At 39.6% G+C, this 18,496-nt stretch overlaps 2 protein-coding genes across 8 annotated transcripts in view; both read right to left on the reverse strand.

Moving 5' to 3' along the window:
• LOC129777726 (uncharacterized) overlaps positions 1-10,946 on the reverse strand; it is a 31,278-nt gene extending 20,332 nt beyond the window's left edge. For both annotated transcript variants that reach the window (XM_055784174.1, XM_055784183.1), the window contains exons 1-4: positions 10,370-10,946; positions 9,907-9,948; positions 2,413-2,684; positions 1,186-2,348 (exon numbers count right to left, since the gene is read on the reverse strand). In XM_055784174.1, the coding sequence (XP_055640149.1) occupies positions 1,186-2,348; positions 2,413-2,684; positions 9,907-9,948; positions 10,370-10,489 (1,597 nt within the window). In that variant the 5' untranslated portion in view covers positions 10,490-10,946. The remainder of the gene's footprint in view (positions 1-1,185; positions 2,349-2,412; positions 2,685-9,906; positions 9,949-10,369) is intronic.
• A 4,858-nt stretch (positions 10,947-15,804) lies between these two features.
• Positions 15,805-18,496, reverse strand: part of LOC129768056 (amyloid-beta A4 precursor protein-binding family A member 2) — a 32,648-nt gene continuing 29,956 nt past the window's right edge. For all 6 annotated transcript variants that reach the window (XM_055769478.1, XM_055769459.1, XM_055769470.1 and 3 more), the window contains 2 exons: positions 17,193-17,333; positions 15,805-17,136 (listed from right to left, as the gene is read on the reverse strand). In XM_055769478.1, the coding sequence (XP_055625453.1) occupies positions 17,065-17,136; positions 17,193-17,333 (213 nt within the window). In that variant the 3' untranslated portion in view covers positions 15,805-17,064. The remainder of the gene's footprint in view (positions 17,137-17,192; positions 17,334-18,496) is intronic.

The following is an 18,496-nucleotide window of genomic DNA, read 5'->3' on the forward strand; positions in this document are numbered from 1 at the left end:
ATAATATTTTTTGTTATAATATTCAAGTGCTTCAATCCCAAATTTGAGCGCAATATCAAACGAATAACTCGTTTCGAGAAAATTCAAAATCAAATCGGAATGGTTTTAGTATTGTGTATATTTTTCATGTTCATATTTTCCGTGTGCTAGATTAGAGCAAAATTTGTCTCGTAGAGAAATTAAAAATTTTTGGACTAGTAAACAAAGCTGGTCAAAGGCATGTCAAAATGGTCGAAACGAACAAAAATCACTCGTTTCGAAATGCGCAATGTCACCCCTGATTTTTTCATGATTCGCATACTGACGGTTTTTGACAATATTTGAAAGAAAGTACATTACTTTGAAACACTCTGCAGCTTCATTGATAGCATGGACTTTTTTGGCCTCAACGGAAAAGTTGTACGAAAAACTATACAAAACAAATCGCTTTCATTAGATATTGTAAAATTATGAAAAAAGTGATTTTTGTAGAAAAACAGCTTAAAAGTTTTGTTGCCGCAATTTGTCAGGGTTGTGACTACATACAAAATTTAGCTAAAAACATAAGCTCTCAAATGAACACTGTCCGCAAAACTGCGTAAATTGTCATTTTAGTGAGATAAGCAATAGCATGTTTCTACTATATTTTTTAAACATATTTTAACGTTGTAAATTTTATCTACGATTTATTTGAATCGAAACCATAATAATCCATTGATGAAACTTTTCGTATCGCATTGATCTGTAGATGATGATAGACACAAAAAGATTAAGGGCCTGATCACGAACGTCACTTCACAGTGAAAACGAAATGAAGTGCCTATAACCTTGCACAAAAATAATTTAATTTTCACCGTGAAGTGAGGTTCGTGATCAGGTCCTAAGTGAAGTGTAAGTGAATTAAAAGCGTATGTGGAAGTGATGTTAATGATCAGGCCCATAGTTGCTGGATTGGCTTTCGGGAGGGCCAGAGTAGGAAATGCGGTGAGATCCTTTCTACCTTACAAATCTGCAGGTACAGATGAATTTTTTCCAACCCTGAATCAAAATAGAGAATCAAAGCCAATTCGAATCTAATCGAGATTTTTAAGGCAAGTCTAATACTAGAGCACATTCCTACATACGCTTGTGATAAAAATTATAAAATCACTCTCGTCAAAAGAAAACGCAAGCCATCGCCTATCCCGCAGGACACCCGACACCTACCTGACTTGTTACAAACGATACAGGTCTTACTCTCCAACTCCGCTAGCACCAACTTGGAGCTATCGCCGGCCGCAACGCGTGTCCCTGCTGATGCTGTTGCAGCAGTCGCCGCCGCCGCACTGCATGACGGAGAGGATCCAGATGAGCCCGAGGCGGATCGTGCTGTCGTCGTGCCGGCACCGGTTGTGGCGGCGATCGTATCGAAATGCTTGCGCTTTTTAACGCCTCGTGTCGCTGGGGGCGAGTATAGAATCGGGCGCTTGTTCCTCCGGCGGGTGATGTGATGCGACTGCTGTTCGTAGTAATCGATTTTACCGTAATGGAAGTCCTTCCGCTCGGTGCTGTTGCAGCTGCGACGCTTACGTTCGGTTTTACGGGTTGCCAGCGCTTTGCTTTCCTCGAGCGTGAGGAGCCCGAAAAACTTGAGAAACACCGGTTGCTCCAACTCAGCAATATCGGTTGGCTGTGGCTCGACGTAATCTTCAATTGGACCGGGTGGGGTACGATCGGCCGAGGAATCATCCGACGCTTTGGTCGAGATCGGGGTAGACGAGCGGGAGTTTGCCGACGAATCGGAGGAAGCTCCACTGGAGGCACGCTTGCTGGTTACTGGAAGTGGATCGCTTTTGACCTTGGTAATACCCTTATGGCGTGGGGAAACAGTCGCAAACTTCGGTTGCTCCTCGGGCTGACTTTGCGACAAATTGCAGCTATTTTTGGCTTTGTTCAGCGCCTGGAGCAAATTCAGACGACTCTTCTTGATGGCAACCGTAGCGGGCAGTTCTTGCGGCTCATAATCGTCTTGCTCTTGCTTGACGGGTGATGTAACGATTTCCGGCAGTTTTGGAATTGGTCGTGGAATGGGCTCGGACTTGGGCAGTATTTTGATGAGTTTCTTGGGCACCACGATCGCCTCTGGGGCGATCTTCTTCAACACCTGCTCATTGACAAGAGCCTTGGCGTTCGAGAATGTGATATTGTTGAAGGGAGGGACGGTGGAACTAACGGCGGGTTTGCTCGCCGGACCAACGCGTTCCTCCTTCGGCTTGAGCAGAGAGATCTGTTTCTGATTTCTGATTGTTGTCGGAGAAATTGACGAATCGGTACTGCTCTGGGATTCATCTTTCTCCTTCTTCGGTCGGGCCTCGTCGAAAGAGGCAAGCCTGCGAATAAAACGGAACGGTTATTGTGGATTTGCCAAACGGAACACGAATTTTGCATACTCACTCATACTTGTGCGCCAGTTGGGTCTCGGTCAGGCGCTCTGTCACATTGCGTGGACTGTATTTCGTGTTGAACGACATCTCGTAGTGAACGGATAGCGCCCGACTCACGTAACCGAAGGCCATCTCGATTTCCTCTAGATCCGCGGAGCTGTAAAGCTGCTTGAGATAGCTGCGAACCTGCGCGTCCAATTCTTGTATCAGCGGTCGCTGCTCGTTACCAATTTCCACCATTTCCGCTTCCAGCTCGAGCAGGTACTGCTTCAGTTTTGTGACCTGCGAATGAAAGAAATGTTGGATTGTTGGACGGAGGATTTCAAAATAAAATAACGGGTAGCAATAGACAATATGTGCTCCCGTGGCCGAGTGTTTAGCGTCCCACTTTATCATGCCGGGGGTTCGGGTTCGATTTCCGTTCTGGCCGGGGGATTTTTCGTCTAAGAAATTTTCCTCCGACTTGCACTGTGATCACGCGTACTCTAGAGCTTGCTGCTCCAGAATACATTCAAGGCGTGTAATCCGGCATAGATGCCTCAACTAGGTACTCCTAATAAAAATGACGCAAGTATATTACCTACGTTGAGAAGGCGAAAGTTCCACTGGGAACATTAGTGCCATCCAAGAAGGGGAATAGACAATTTTTTTAAGGTAGTATATTGCATAAATTTGAAAAAAATCGAGATTTTTTTCTTTATATTGCTAAAGTTTAGACAAGAATAGACCCTTGAAAGGATTTTTTTTAATTCCGTTATTTACCGAGTTATGGATATTTTAGTGATGCGAAATCTAATCTTGTAGGCCTTGGCGCAAAACTTCAAACGCGTTTTTCTCTAAACAACTTTTTTAGAACTAGCGTACACGTTATATCAAGTTCTTCTGAACCGGTTTATTTCCACTTTTTTGGTACATTTGACGATACGGGATTTGAGTTGTTGAACCGTGATGGCTTCCAACCATTTTCGTGCGCCGACTAGGACAGTATGGCCCAATACGAATCGATTGGCTGCGCCTGGGTACGTATGGGAGATATTGGTATGGACGGTCCACCAATCCAGAGTGGCCTTTGAGTAATGCTTTTTACAAGAGCAACCATTTTTGTCAAACAGTTCTTCGTGTAGACTTCTGTATTGACCGCTATACCTCTACTCGTCTGTACGTAAAGGTTAGATATGCCAGAGGTCGAAAAAAACGCCCACACTCATACCGTAGATTCAAACTTGGCTTTTTTGGCATATCTAACCTAAACGACTGTAGTCACCAACTTGTCAGTATACTACATGGGCTGAAAAGTCCTGGGATTTTCAAGAAGTTTTTTTTTGGCGAAGCTGTATTTATTCCTCAACATAGTTTTCTTCGAGGGCAATACACTTGGTATAGCGAGTTTTCAACATTGCGATTCCCTTTCTGTAGTACGAAACGTCTATGTTTTCAAAATATGCCTCACTACCACTCTGCAGACTGTCTATTGGACTCAGGAGTATGGTATTGAATCCAGGTTCGATCCATTGTCACAAAACGTCGAAAGAAGTACACTTGATTACGCTTCAACAGCGCCAAGTCGGCTGTTGAATCATCAACGCGCCGCTGTTTTTGGTCGACGGTCAGCAAACGCGGCACCCATCGTACGGATAGCATTTTTCATGTATCTCACTTGTTCTTTTGAAATGCCTACGGTCCCAGCTAACTCGCGTAACTTCACTTTACGATCGTTCAAAACGAGTAGATGCACTTGTTCTACGATTTCTGGATTCGTAGCCTGATTTGGCCTTCCAGAGCGAGGCGCATCTGCGAAGCTACCAGCCCATGTAGCAGAACCCCATGTTCCCAGCGGTTGAACTGTTCGAGAACGTTAAGTTCTTCTCGTCGTTCATGGTGAAACTCGGCTTAAAGTACTTACGGCGCAGCTTCCGGCACTTCCCCGGGATTTCCTGCAGCTGCTTCTCCATGTACTACGGTCTGGATGTCCGCTTGTAACGTTTCATACCCTTCGCCTTCGGAATCTTGGTCTTGACGGCAGCTTTCTGTTTTTTTCGCTTAGCGGTGCTTATTCCTTTCTTCGAACCAGTTTCTTGTTGGGGGCCGTTGGCTCTCCAGCCTAGAACCGAGCGATCATGTTATAAATCGTGGATTTTTGGTGGCCCTCCGTCAAAAAATGCCTCGCCACCTTAGATTTCGAATGCTGTCTAAGCATCCGAAATCGCGCGTTCGGAGAAAACTCTGTTCCGCGACTTCCATCGTAAACAAACGAATGCCCGATAAAATGCCGATAAAATACCCTCTGCAAAATATCAGCTCATTCGGACTTCATTTACTATTCTCGTGTAGATGTCAAAATTTAAGTTTTATGAAAATCGAAATACCACCAAATCAGGAAATCGGGATCTAAAAAAATAATTTTTATGCCAAATGTCTTAGAATTGCATGAAACGTCGAGATTTACTGTTATCTTGAAAAAAAAATTCATCACCCTTCGCCCGAAAATCAATAATTTTGCGAAAGAGTGTGAAGAAAATTATCGTTTTTGTACACTTCTCATTAAGTAATATCAACCAAACTCTAATCGATTACTCACAAGATATTAAATTTTCATCTGCCGTCGCAATCTATAATAAAAAAACGTCGGAAAACTCGAGCTGGTGCTCTGAAAGTTAATTTTTCATTTTTAAATTTTCCGCAATGGTTTTGTTTGTGTTGGTGAAAGCATCGTTACTTTTTCGACACTGGTGCCAGTCAACATCATCGAAGCAGCTATAAAAACTACTTAATAAAATGTTATCCATGAGTCATAGCGTTTCATGTCATAAAAATCAATAAAATCAAATTGTGTTGATGTCAATACATTTATTATTCTTAAGTTTAATGGGTCTATCATGTATGTATTAGCAACTTTAACATTGGCTAATAAAATTGTAGTGCAGAGCTCGGAACACTGATTCGGCTGCCTATGCTTTTAAAAATAGTAAACGGAAAAGTATTACATTCAATCAAAATTCCTCGGCCAGCGAAGAGAAGGCTTAAGGCTCTCCAACGTGGATATGTTAAAACTATACGATCAACGAAGGAAAATATTAAGGAGTTAATAACATCGAGTTACTGTGCGGAAGAACTTGTTAATACCAAAAGAACCCCAATTCGCATGTGTTATAAATTTGCTCATATTAGTATAATCAGAATTTTACTTCAGATGCAAAAACACCTTCTATATATATTTATATTTACAATTGTTCATCGGAACACATGGTTCATACATTTTACTTTAGTATTGAATTTTTTTTTCTCCAAATGTATTCTAAGACTCGTGTCAGTGAAGTGTCACACAGTCTGATAAGTGAAATTTACGTACAAAAATCAAAACAGACAAAACAAATTTTTCTTCTCTCACAAACACTATTACCTCATTTTTACACGTGGTTTTACCTATACTACTACAATGGCTTTCTCCCACATTCACCTTAACGGGCCGTGAGAACTACGCAAGGGATCGATTTCAACTTCAGAGAACAGACCCAGCAAACATTTAATCGTATAATTTTGCACGTGCCAAGTCTTACAACAAATCCGAATAAATCATAATCGCATATAATATCAATCAAAGTATGTATCGTGTATATTTGAAATCGCATAAAATGTAGAAACTCGATTATGTAGAAATTAAATCGCAATTCGGTATAATAAACATCAATTTTATGATGTACATTGTCGTAAGATATATTTAATCCGCATCATAAGCGTATATTACGCTGATGCAGTTTGTGTGTCGTATAAGCGTATAATTCAAATCGATTCAGTACTGTAGTAAATCGTGTTGTATGCTGAAGAAAATCATGAAACAGTAAATCATATTAGATCCTAATAAAGAACATATTACGTCATATTGAAATGTCATTTAAATACTGCTGGTGGATGATAATCCAGACGACCGGAGTTCGAACCCACGTCGGAGCAGTTTTCACCAAACATCAATCTGTGCCATTTTAAACATTCATATTCCACTCCCAACACAAGTCAATCAAACAATTATTATTTCTACAAACATAAATACTCATATATAAAAATGGCGATTCGTGAGGCCATAATAAACATTTCACGGAAATATTTTGCGCCATTTGTTTCTTTCTATGTCTGTAATAAATCGTATATGAGTATGGCGAAAGTCGTAATTGGTGCTTTGACAATTCATGAATAAATACATATTAGATCGCAATTCAATTTCAACATAATCGCTATTATAGCCGGTCAAAGTTGCATATTCATCCAAACAAATTCGGTAAGCATTTGCCATGTATGTATATGGCCTCCACTTTTGCATGCATATGCCAGTTAGGCGCATTATATGTCAACCAAATTTTAGGGCATATGATGTTATATATACGCTTGTTATGCGATTTAATGTTTGCTGGGGAATCCTTACATGAGGAAGAACACACATTTACCTTTGAAAACTTTTTAACTATTGAAACAGTTGAAAAAATGGGTTACAATATAGTTGCCACTGCCCGTTAACCCCAGAAACACTTGACTTTGTTGCGCCTTTGGTTATGCAAAAATCAAAACAATATTTCTAGTGCAGCGAAAAAACCTGTTTTTTATATAGGGTTTCAAAGAAAAAAAATTAAATTTGAATTTTTCATCGAATTCACCATTCATTTAATTGAAAAAATGTATCATCTTACACAGTAGATCCTAATTAGTACGCTCACAGTGAAAAACTTGATGCATTTTCAACGAATTTAAACAGAATTTTCTGCTGGCGCTCTAAAATCGTGGTTTTATTACATAAAAATGACTTCTGAAAAGAGGTATTGCCAAATACTTTTAGAAGGTTTTGGCTAGGTAAAATATTGAAAGGATATTCCAAGTGCAGCAAAAGAATATTTTTTGTTGGTGGCAATATAGGGCTAAATGCGTTCTGTTCATTTAATGACACCTTGAATTTCTGTAATTTCTTGCTAATGGAAAGGCACTCTAACCATTTTGACTGAAATAATCGTGAGCTGCCTGCCGATTTAAACTTTGTATAACAAATCATTTCCGGGAAAATAAATCTGATCTCAAGCCAAATCATTTGTAATATGCAGATGACAGACACAATAGTTTACGAATCAAAACTGTGCTATCATTTTGAGAAGCTATAATTCTAAATGAAAATCAGTAAATTTCTGACTAAATACGTCGCTAACGATTGTAGGATACTTCCGCTCAATTCAATGATAGGACAAATCATAAAACCCAAACAAACTCAGCAAACCTGGCGAGCCGATACCTAAGGGGCTGTCCACATACTACGTGGACAACTTTATGGGGGGTAGGGGTTACGAAAATGTCCACGCTTGTCCACGCTGAGGGGGGAGAGGGTATAGATAATGTCCACGTGGACAAGTTAAATACATAAGTTGAAAAAAATCACATCTTTTTTCAGCAGTAAATCAAATTTATTCTGTATTTCCGAGAAATTTATCGGTATTTATCAATAAAAAGATTGAGCTGGCTGATAGTGCTTACCGGACGAAAATCCATATTTTTCATATCGTTAAACTTTTTTTTTCTAAAATGTGTTTCCTGATAGTAACGCACATCAACCGAGAGTAATCGATTTATTTTCATTGGTTTAAGAGGTTAAGGATGACAGGATGAAGACTCTTGAAAGCATATTAGAATGTTGTAATATCAGAAATACACGACATTGTTTTCCTACATTGGGTTTTTGGTTCAACATCCGCTCTTGATGTAAAAACCGTTTAGATTTCATCTTTTGAAAACTTCCAAGGCGAAAATGGAATACAAACAACAAACTCTTTTATGGACGCACGAACTGTATTTCTCGAGAAGTGTTCTTAGCAGCGATGCTCTTCTTCGTTCTGGAATACGCTTCTATTGGTTCTATTGGTCGGACTCGATTATAAACAGACTTGATTATGTGTGATTCGATTATATACAATTTTGGACTCTATTATATAAAGTCTGAATAAAAAATTAAATTATTCTTTTATATTCAAAAATTGATAAATATATGCACAACCAACGAAAAAACAAATTTTTTGTTGACTCGATTATATACAGGATTCGATTACATACAGTGAAAAGAAATCGGAGACTGTATATAGTCGAGTCCGCGCTAATCAAATCGAGACGCTGATCATGAATCCTCAGTACACGACACACGAATTAGAAGCTTCTTTACAAATACAGTAGAACTCCGATTATCCGCGAAATAGTTTGGCAAGCTCATCGCGAATAACGAAAATCGCTAATAACGCGTTAATAGACTAAAAATGGGGTACAAAAACGAAATAAAAATATTTTAGCATGAGAACTATGTTTTATCCATCTACAAAATCATTAACTAATTTTAGGTCAAGTATTCGAAAAATCGAACAGCACTTTGATAATTTCTCATGGCTTTGGAAAGTAACCATATGGTAAGATTTTGCCATTTGCCAAATGGTAGTTTAGTCTATTAGCCACTACCTACAATCAATTTCATTGAATTTTGTATGACTTTATCGGGGTATAAATTCGGTATAAAGCAACTATATGCGGAAAGTGCACAACAATACATAACCTAACAAAAAACAAAACCTTTCAAAAAAAATTTCGAAAATATGTAATTTTTTCTTCAGTATTACTTTGATAAAAGATCACACATCATTCAAAAACATTGGACTGAACCTCCAACAGGAATAAATGTAGGATTTAGCCAATGTTTTTGTTTGACGGTTTTCCAATTTTTTGTCATTTATCGAAAAGCGGAAGGACAGAAAAAATAATTCTTAAAGATTGGGGTTTCTGTACAAATAACTTCACGGGCAATGTTGGGAAACAAATAAAAAAAAAGAGTACAAACCGCTACTATTGATAAACTGTTAATAAACTTTTTTATCAATGTTAAACATAGCATAGAAAATAGAAACGAACTAGAAATGGAATTTATACGCAATTCTATTACTTTCCCGATTTGTTTCAAAAATATGGAGAAATGTCCACGTGTGGACAACAGGGGGAGGGGTATAGAGAATGTCCACGCTTGTCCACGGAGGGGGAGGGGGGTGTCTGGAATCGTACTTTTTCTGTCCACCTGGTATGTGGACAGCCCCTAACGATCGTTGTCCGACAAATGCGATGAGTAATCATTTAAACTATCAACAAAAATGACGAAAACAAATGAAGGAGGCAGCGAGGAGCATAATTTTACGATCATCACAACAAAGTGAGCACGAGAAAGGAAACTAAATATGTATATATTGTTGATAATATTTGCATTTTCTCCCATCCCCTTGTTTCTAATCGATAACATTCGTCAGACTATCAGGTGGCGAATAATCTCCTCAGATTGACTCACGCATTTTGTTTTCGAACCGTTTCTCGGGGTGTCGATTCGCTCGAGATGGATTCTGCAAAACTGCATGCTACACAAATACGGAAAGCTATCCGCTCCAAAAATTAACGATAAATAACAATCGTGCTGCTGCTAGCGTTAGGTTAACCGAATCATGCTCACCTGACTCTGTGTCAATTCATTCGATAGTTTCGATGCCAGAAGCTGGAAGAAAGAAGTATCATATTACTCAATCGAAAGATGCAAAATATTTGGTAATAAATATGTGTCGTCGCAAAGCCATATTCTTCGAGCATACACCCACACACACGAACGCATATACATTGGGGAGCAAATCACGCTTCGAAACCCAATTGCGAATGATTTCTCAATCGACATGATCAAAACATGGTCCGAGAGACATGACAACCGAGAAGTAGTGACCGTTTCCGGCTCTCACCAGCGCCATCGCCGCCGGAAATCAGCTGACTAGAGCCAAAACGTTCGTTCGGATCCGGAAGGCGTTCCACTGTTCGCTAGACTCGTTTCTGAGCCGCACATTATTAGAACGTCTCATAAGCGCGTACGTGACCATGAACTCAGCTGTGTCCTGCTTGTTCGATAGTTCCAGCTAGCTATACTTTACCTGATGCACTTTGACGAAGTGACGTAAAGATCGTTGGCAGTACACGAGATCGTCCTTCAACTCGCTCGGTATCTGGAACCGAAGCATTTTCTCCTTGAGGTTTGCGTTCACCATTAGCATGATGAGCACAGCACACTCCGACTGTTGCTGACAATTGGTGCACAAAACGCACAACGAAATATGAGTTCGGAGTTCTCTTATCACTTTAAACTAACTCTCTTCGCCTATTTCCTACTTTTCAACTTGCTTATTTTTCCGTCAATGCGAAGAATAACAACACACATAACACCAGGCAGTGTCTGTAAATGCTTGCTGCTATCGTTTTGTTGCTTCTTTCCGCTAGACCGACCTGACGACTAAATGGAGCCACGGGACGGAATGGTAATCTTTTCTCCTCTCGAGCGGCGACAAGTTGGATCCTCTATCATAGAGCACTCGGATTCTCTCTCGCTCTCAATGTGTCAAAATGACGACGACGACGATGATGGTTAGAGCGGAACGCGCGCAACGGTAACAGGAAGCATGTGTGACTTTGCTGGCTGACTTCCTGCTGGAACGGTGGGTGCTGTTCCGAGTGAGGATTAAACTTGGAATACACTATTGAATCATAATTGATTTCTGAGGAGAATAATTCGATTATTGAAACTTTCGATTGCCCACAAGCTACGGTAGCGCCACCCAGGTGATACCGGTAAAGCATGTTTTCCGAGCGTTAGCAGAACAACGCATAGGTAATTCATATACAAGTAGGTTGGCCTGAGCGTTAGCAAAAATGTGGATACCAGCAATTTCATTCTACAAAAAGAGAAATAACGCGAATTACTGTGAAACTATTTTATTTTGTATAGTAACAGATTCTTCAGTATCAAGTATTTATTATAAAATTGCTCTGGTTTATTGTAGTGAAACTAATGCTTAAATCATTTAGATATATGACAGACACAAATATGTATGTTTTGTTAATGACTCAAATAATCGGCAAATTTGTATCGACTGAGATTGATTGAGATATAGACATGTATAAAAAAAAGAGCTCATTATTCATTGTTATTCCGAAAAAAAATAACTAACTGTCTTTTCCAACTATGGCGCTTCCCTTCATCTTCAACTCCTGTTTACTATTGTCCAAAACCTCATTTAACTTCATTGGACTTAATGACACAAAATTTTCGAGTTTCCTGCCTAAATTTAAATTTCAACTAGGGTTGCCAGCTATAATTTTCAAAAATCAGGAAGAATGAATATAAAAATCAGTAGAAATCAGGATAGCTCCCTTTGGGTTGTCTGGGAAGTTAATATCCATTTTTGGGGAAAACAGAAGCATAGTTTTCAATCAAAGCATTATAATTCTTGCGTAACTTTTGAAAAGGTCCAATGTAACATTTTCGTCAACTCGAGAAGAACGAAGTTGAAGACCCGAACATTACTCCGCAAATTGTCTTAAAAGGTATCGATTTTTACCACTACTTTCACCACTAGCAGTCAACAATAACTCTGAAAAACCAATCGTAACTATTGTTTCGTGGTTTGAGCTTAATGTTGAAGCCTCGGAGCGGAAAATGTTACATTGGACGTTTTGACTGCCGCGTTTGCACATTGGACATATTACGTTGCACGATAAGAATTTGAAACTAACTACTAAACAACAATCCAGATATGAACATTTCATTCTAAAGACAAGATTACTATTGTTATCACTCGTTAAATTGCACTGAAATCGATAACAACACCTGAATGAAACAAAAAAAAATGTAAGGGGTTGTATCTAGGACACAACCGCATATTTTCGACGTAGAACTACGCAATTATATTATGCAATCCACTTGTTTATCACTTCGAATATTATTTTAGAATGCATCGAAATTTTTGTACAAGATTATGTTCTTCGTTACAAATAAATTTGATGAACGTCCTTTTACGTTTGATATGATGCCTAGGATTACCAAAATATATGAACGGAAGAATTGTCATTGAAGAATTTACATTTCCCTCTGAAAATATTGCACATTTCGTTTTTACGTAGTTCTCGAACCGCGAAAGTTCGTTCACCTCTAGTATCTGAAATGACGATTTTTCCAGGCCTCTCAGTTTAAGAGTACGTTTTAGGGAAACATTCCGGTCTGCACAACGACAAGCGAGTACAAAAGTACTCAACACCAAACAATAACCCCGACTTGCATGTATTTGCAAAGCTGATTTCCCCAAGCACATTAATTTTGAAGTCCGTGTTAGGGAAACACAGCTCAGTAGGAAAAAAATCTCCCGACTTGCATGTTTTGACAAAGCGGATTCCCCCAGGCACATTGATTTTGAAGTCCGTGTTAGGGAAACACAGCTCGGTGAGGAAAAAAATACCCCCGACTTGCATGTATATTTGCAGAGCGGATTTCCACAGATACATCGATTTTGAAGTCTGTGTTGGGGAAACCGTAAATCAGGCCAATCAAAACTTGGCAGTTGGGGTGTTTAAGTAACGCTTGACATTTTACAGTTATTCAATTGTTCATCTCATGAAAAATATTTTATTAATTGTGATAGACGCGTAGAAATATTTCCTATCAATTGATGCAAACATCTTTCCGATCTGTTAAGAAATGTTTGAGTTATAAGCATTCGAAATACGGGTAGGGTTAGCACACAAATCGGCAGAACAAATGTATGGGAAAAAAGAAGTTCTTTCAGTTTTCATCAATTTATACCGTTTAGAGATTAGGGAATTGTAATGTATAGCATATCAAACAAATCTTAGAGAATTTCCGATTCGATTGGTATGCAAATTATGAGTATTCGTTCACAGTGAAAATAGTTATTAACGTTAACTTTATTTCATAGAAACGTGACCTGTTTTCTGATTTTACACCCTTTCTGAAAGACGTAGTTCTACGTCAAAACTCAAAACGACCGAAGTACGACTTCGTGTTGTTTTGACTGCTTTGTTACTTCGGACTTTTCGAGCGTCGGAGGAAAGTGACGTCCGAAGTAACAGCGGAGTGTTTAGAATCCGAATCTGTACATTGGATATTTTTTTTGTATCGGCGATAAAAAGATGAAGAAGATAGACACGTGAACGATTGTAATGTATTCAATGATTCAAAATTAATAGCGCGCATCCATTAACTCGATTTCTTTCCATTTGTTACATAGGACCTTTTTAAAAGTTAGGCGAGAATCCAACTTTATATCCACATGTTTGTTTAACAATCTGTCGTCATCTTTCACGCAGTTCAAATATTCTATCTTCCTAGATCATGTTTGCTTCCTCGACGACTTCGGGCGAAGATTTGGGATTCATTTCGGATTTTGGGTTCATTTTGCTTATGCCAAGTTCTTTTGTCGCTCAACATTGTTGTAAATGATCCATTTTCATTACAAATCACGATTTCCTTCAGAAGCGTTTCTCAGATGAAGATGCAATCCATTGAAGGATTCTCGGTAAAATTGTGTGGAACCCTCACATTGTAACGATGTACGTAACCAAGCTTCACTGGATGCTCATAAACGATGGTCTCAGATAACTGTAGTGATTATGCTAATTGATTTGCCTTGTACTGATGTTTATTTGTGACCAGCGTTTTGATTTGGTCATCGCACGAGCTTTCCGAAAAACTTAATGTTCTTTAATACACGAATGTTCTTATTTCTAAAAGTCCTATACATTGATTTGTTGCATTTGGATGTTACTTGCAGCAAAAATAAAACAAAACATGTTTTGTTATTTATTAATCTCTAAACAATTCTTAGCGTTTAATATTTCTTCCATTGTTTCCTCTCCTGGTCTATTCCTAATCTTCATTTTCTGGCGCTAACGTTCCAGAGGAGCACCTTCCCAACGTAGTATTACTTGAGTTATTTTTATTAGTACTTAGTTGAGATTTATATGCCGGATAAAACACCTTGAATGCATTCTGAGTGGCAAGCTCTAGAATACGCGTGACCACAGTGCAAGTCGGCGGAAATTTCTTTGACGAAAAACTCCCCCGACCAGAACGGGGATCGAACCCGAACCCCGGCATGTTAGGTGTGACGCTAACCACTCGGCCACGGGAGCACTTAATCACGTAATCGTTATCGTTATTTTATTAAGATTGAATTAATAAAGTCGTTCTACCGATGCTGAGAAATGTAAAATGAGTGTATTGATGAGAATGGTATAAACCCTCGCATAAGTAGAAAAGCTAGTGTTTCATCTGATCTTTTGCAGAGAATTCAATATTCAAATTTTTCTATGAATGCATCGTCCATGCTTTAGACTGAATCTTTATTCAACAAATGAGGAAAGGATATCAGCAGTGGAAGACTTTATTATTTTTTCTTAATTGTGATGTTATTTGATTCGGTTATAGATATATTCACCATAGTCCCACCATTAAAGTTGATTCTACTTAAAATCTGACGAGCAAATTGTATATAAAATCTATTTATATTGACTGTGAATTCAAAAAAATCGTCTTAAGTAATTTTACACTCTGAAACGTATTCCTACATTAATAACTCTGGGTCTACATACACATTAACGTCTACATTAAAAAAATGGACTTTTTTCGGATGGTGACAAAAAAACTAAGACAGATAATTGAGTTTGATAAATTTCCCATGAAGGTAATTATATTAGTTTACTTGCAAAAAAATTCCACGCCCTTGCGAGCGGCCTTCCGGCAGTTAACCGCAACATTCGTCATGGCGGACTTCGTTTTATTTATCAATTCCTGGGGGAACGCAGCTGGGGGACGTTGGGCGGGTTCACCTTGGGTACCACGTCGATATTCAGCCGCTCCATCTCCTCTAACGATCGCTTCGAGTAGTGGGCCGACGCCGGATCCAGCCAAAACACCGTGTCTTCGTTCGTATGGTATTTCTTGATGAACGACGCAACTTCCGAGACCAGTGGACGGGACTTCCACTTCCTGACATGTATGTCCATGTTCGCCAGGTACTTTTTCACTGTTTGGCCGGTTTCACCGACCTCCTGGCCAAGCGCAGGCAGCGATGTAGCCACTTTTCCCTCGGTCTTCTTCTCCAGCATCCTTCGGAGCTTCTTGTCGCACAGGGTCGTCGGCCGTCCGGAACCGGGCCGGGGTCTTTCGGTGCTCTGAGTGTTGTCCAATAGTGCCAAGATGTTGTAGATGCCGGAACGGGCGTATCCGGCGTCCACAAAGAGCCGCACGATGTCGATGTTTCGACGCGGCAAGGTACCGTTCTTTGAACGCGCACACTTCTGAATGGAGTAGCTTCACTGTTTTCGCCATCACGGTTAGAGTGATGCAATAATTTCAAAGGGAAATGTAAAATACAATGATCGTTTGGCAATTCTTCCGTTCACTTATTTTTGTAGTCCTAGTTCAAACGTAAAAGGACGGTCATCAAATTTACTTGTAACGAAGAACATGATCTATTACAATGTTTAAACTTTTTACTTACAAAGCAAATATGTTGAATTCAATTGAATTCGAAAATTGTTTCATTCACTCAATAAATTAATCAATGCAAACAAAAACAAATGATATAAGCCAACCATTTTTTTCGGTCGAGCAAGAACGGAATTCTTTCCTTCTTCTCCACATGCATACTAAACTTCCGCCTCATTTCAATAATTTCCTCCCCACTTTTTTCACTCTTCTTTATTCTCAACAACCTTTACGTCTTGATGCTGATTGTTTTGAGATGATTACTTGCTTATTATCACAATAAATATTTTTTTGTTTGTTTTGCTTTTTGCTTTGTTCAATTTTTTGCTTTTGCTTCGTTCACTTAGTATATAGTATGTGTGTATAACATGTATTGTAATAATTACCTTAAGTTTTGTTTACGCGCTTGCTTCTTTACTAGTAGTGTGTATGTGTCTCCGTGTGTCTATGAGTGTTGCTCGATGTTGCTTTTGATGGTGTGTGTGTGTTCTGCGACATTTTCCCACATGCTGTCGCCGCTCAAGCGCACAAGCAGAGCACTATTCAAGCCGACCACTTTTGGCTGGATTCAATGTTTTATATTTGATGCAATTTGGTTTTTTTTATGTATACGTATATATTGCTAAGAATAAATTCTTTTCTTTGTTTATACTTTATACTGTTCGAGCGTTTTCTTTCTCGTTTTTTTTTCCGTCTTCATTCGAAATCGAATAATTTGTCCGATCTAATCTATTGTGTGTACATTGCTCCTGATTAATTTCTGCTGTTTGAATAACTTTTTTTCGGTTATTATTCCGGCGTCGCTGGCATAATATAGAGTATTATTACTTTGGTCACGGAGCTCAGAGCTTTGATGCTGCGGTGTGTGGAAGAAAGGTTTCCGTAGGTGTATGTATGCGTACAAAGAGAAGTAACTCACGCGCGCTGGTATTGAACTGTGCGTGAACAGCACGTGGCGATGCGTCTGTTAGGCCCCCAAAAAATGGTCCGAGCTGAGCAAGAACAATGGTTGGTTGAAATCTGGTTTAGTTTTAGTTTTTCCTTCGTTATCAGATGAGGAGATCCGCTTTTTGTTTTAACTATACCTACACTACTCATCACTTTTCATCAATAACATCCTATCTGCTTTCAATCTCTTGGTTTCGTGTCGAAATTATTGTATCAACATAAAAGCGTTTGTGTTTCATCAATTTATCTAGTAGAAAGAGGCCAACACCAAGAATGGGCCCAAACCTGCGTTTCGTTTCAGTACCTTTTGTATACTTGATCGTCGGTGTCGATGCGCCCACCTTATATATAGACAGGATTTTCCTGCCCCGTGAGCAATCGGAACATCGACGTGGGCATCGTTTTCATATGAATCTGAATCGATAGGACAGTTGTTATAATCAGTTTCAGCAGATAAAGTGTATTCTCACCTCGCCAACAGATGTCGCCAGCAGATTGACTATTTTCTCGTGTGGTACCGCCACAACACTTTGGCTGTTGATTTCGATTATTCGGTGGCCAACACGAACACCGCCCCGCTCGGCAATGCCTCCCCGCAGCAAGCTACATATCTACATATCAATGATTGCATTAGATACACAACGGTCACCAATTGGGCTGTTCCACCGCAAATGACGATTTTTCATAAATTTTATTTTTGTATTTTTTATTTGGATCATATTTTGCAGAAGCATTTTTTATTACCAAAAAGGACTATTTGCATCATCGGTTTTAGTATTTTCTGAAGGGCCTAAGCGAAGATTGCTTGAAAATTAAAAAAATTAAAAATATCTAATTCAGAAACGGTTGGTCCAATTGACTTGGTGTCCTACTGAATGTTTTAGATTATTATTGATACTAAAGGGTGTGTCACATCAAATTGCATCACGGAAAAAACGCTGTAGAAATTCGCCCAGTTTGAAAATTTTAGACAGTAAAATAAAAACTATTAAACAACTTTTGGCATTTTTTTTTTATTCATACTTCGAGCCCAAGCCCGTATGCTCGCACGTTCCTCTTTACCCCGTCCATAAGGTTCTGTACAACGTCAGATTGTAGTTTTTTTTAACAGAAATCCTTTTTCTCCTGAAGTCCGACAACTTTTGGGTTCTTCCGGAGGGGCTGCTTCATAATCGCCCAATATTTCTCTATTGGGCGAAGCTCCGGCGCGTTGGGCGAGTTCATTTCCTTTGGCACGAAGGTGACCCCGTTGGCTTCGTACCACTCCAACACGTCCTTTGAATAGTGGCACGAAGCGAGATCCGGCCAGAAGATGGTCGGGCCCTCGTGCTGCTTCAATAGTGTTAGTAAGCGCTTCTGTAGGCACTCCTTAAGGTAAACCTGCCCGTTTACCGTGCCGGTCATCACGAAGGGGGCGCTCCGCTTTCCGCAAGAGTAGATCGCTTGCCACACCGTGTACTTTTTGGCAAACTTGGATAGTTTCTGCTTGCGAATCTCCTCCGGAACGCTGAATTTGTCCTCTGCGGAGAAGAACAACAGGCCCGGCAGCTGATGATAGTCCGCTTTGACGTAGGTTTCGTCGTCCATTACCAGGCAATGCGGCTTCGTAAGCATTTCGGTGTACAGCTTCCGGGCTCGCGTCTTTCCCACCATGTTTTGCCTTTCGTCGCGGTTAGGAGCCTTCTGAACCTTGTATGTACGCAGGCCCTCCCGCTGCTTGGTCCGCTGGACGAATGAACTTGACAAATTCAGCTTATTGGCGACATTCCGGACC

This window comes from Toxorhynchites rutilus, chromosome 1, assembly GCF_029784135.1.
Source record: "Toxorhynchites rutilus septentrionalis strain SRP chromosome 1, ASM2978413v1, whole genome shotgun sequence".
In the NCBI taxonomy this organism is placed as follows: Eukaryota; Metazoa; Arthropoda; class Insecta; order Diptera; family Culicidae; genus Toxorhynchites; species Toxorhynchites rutilus.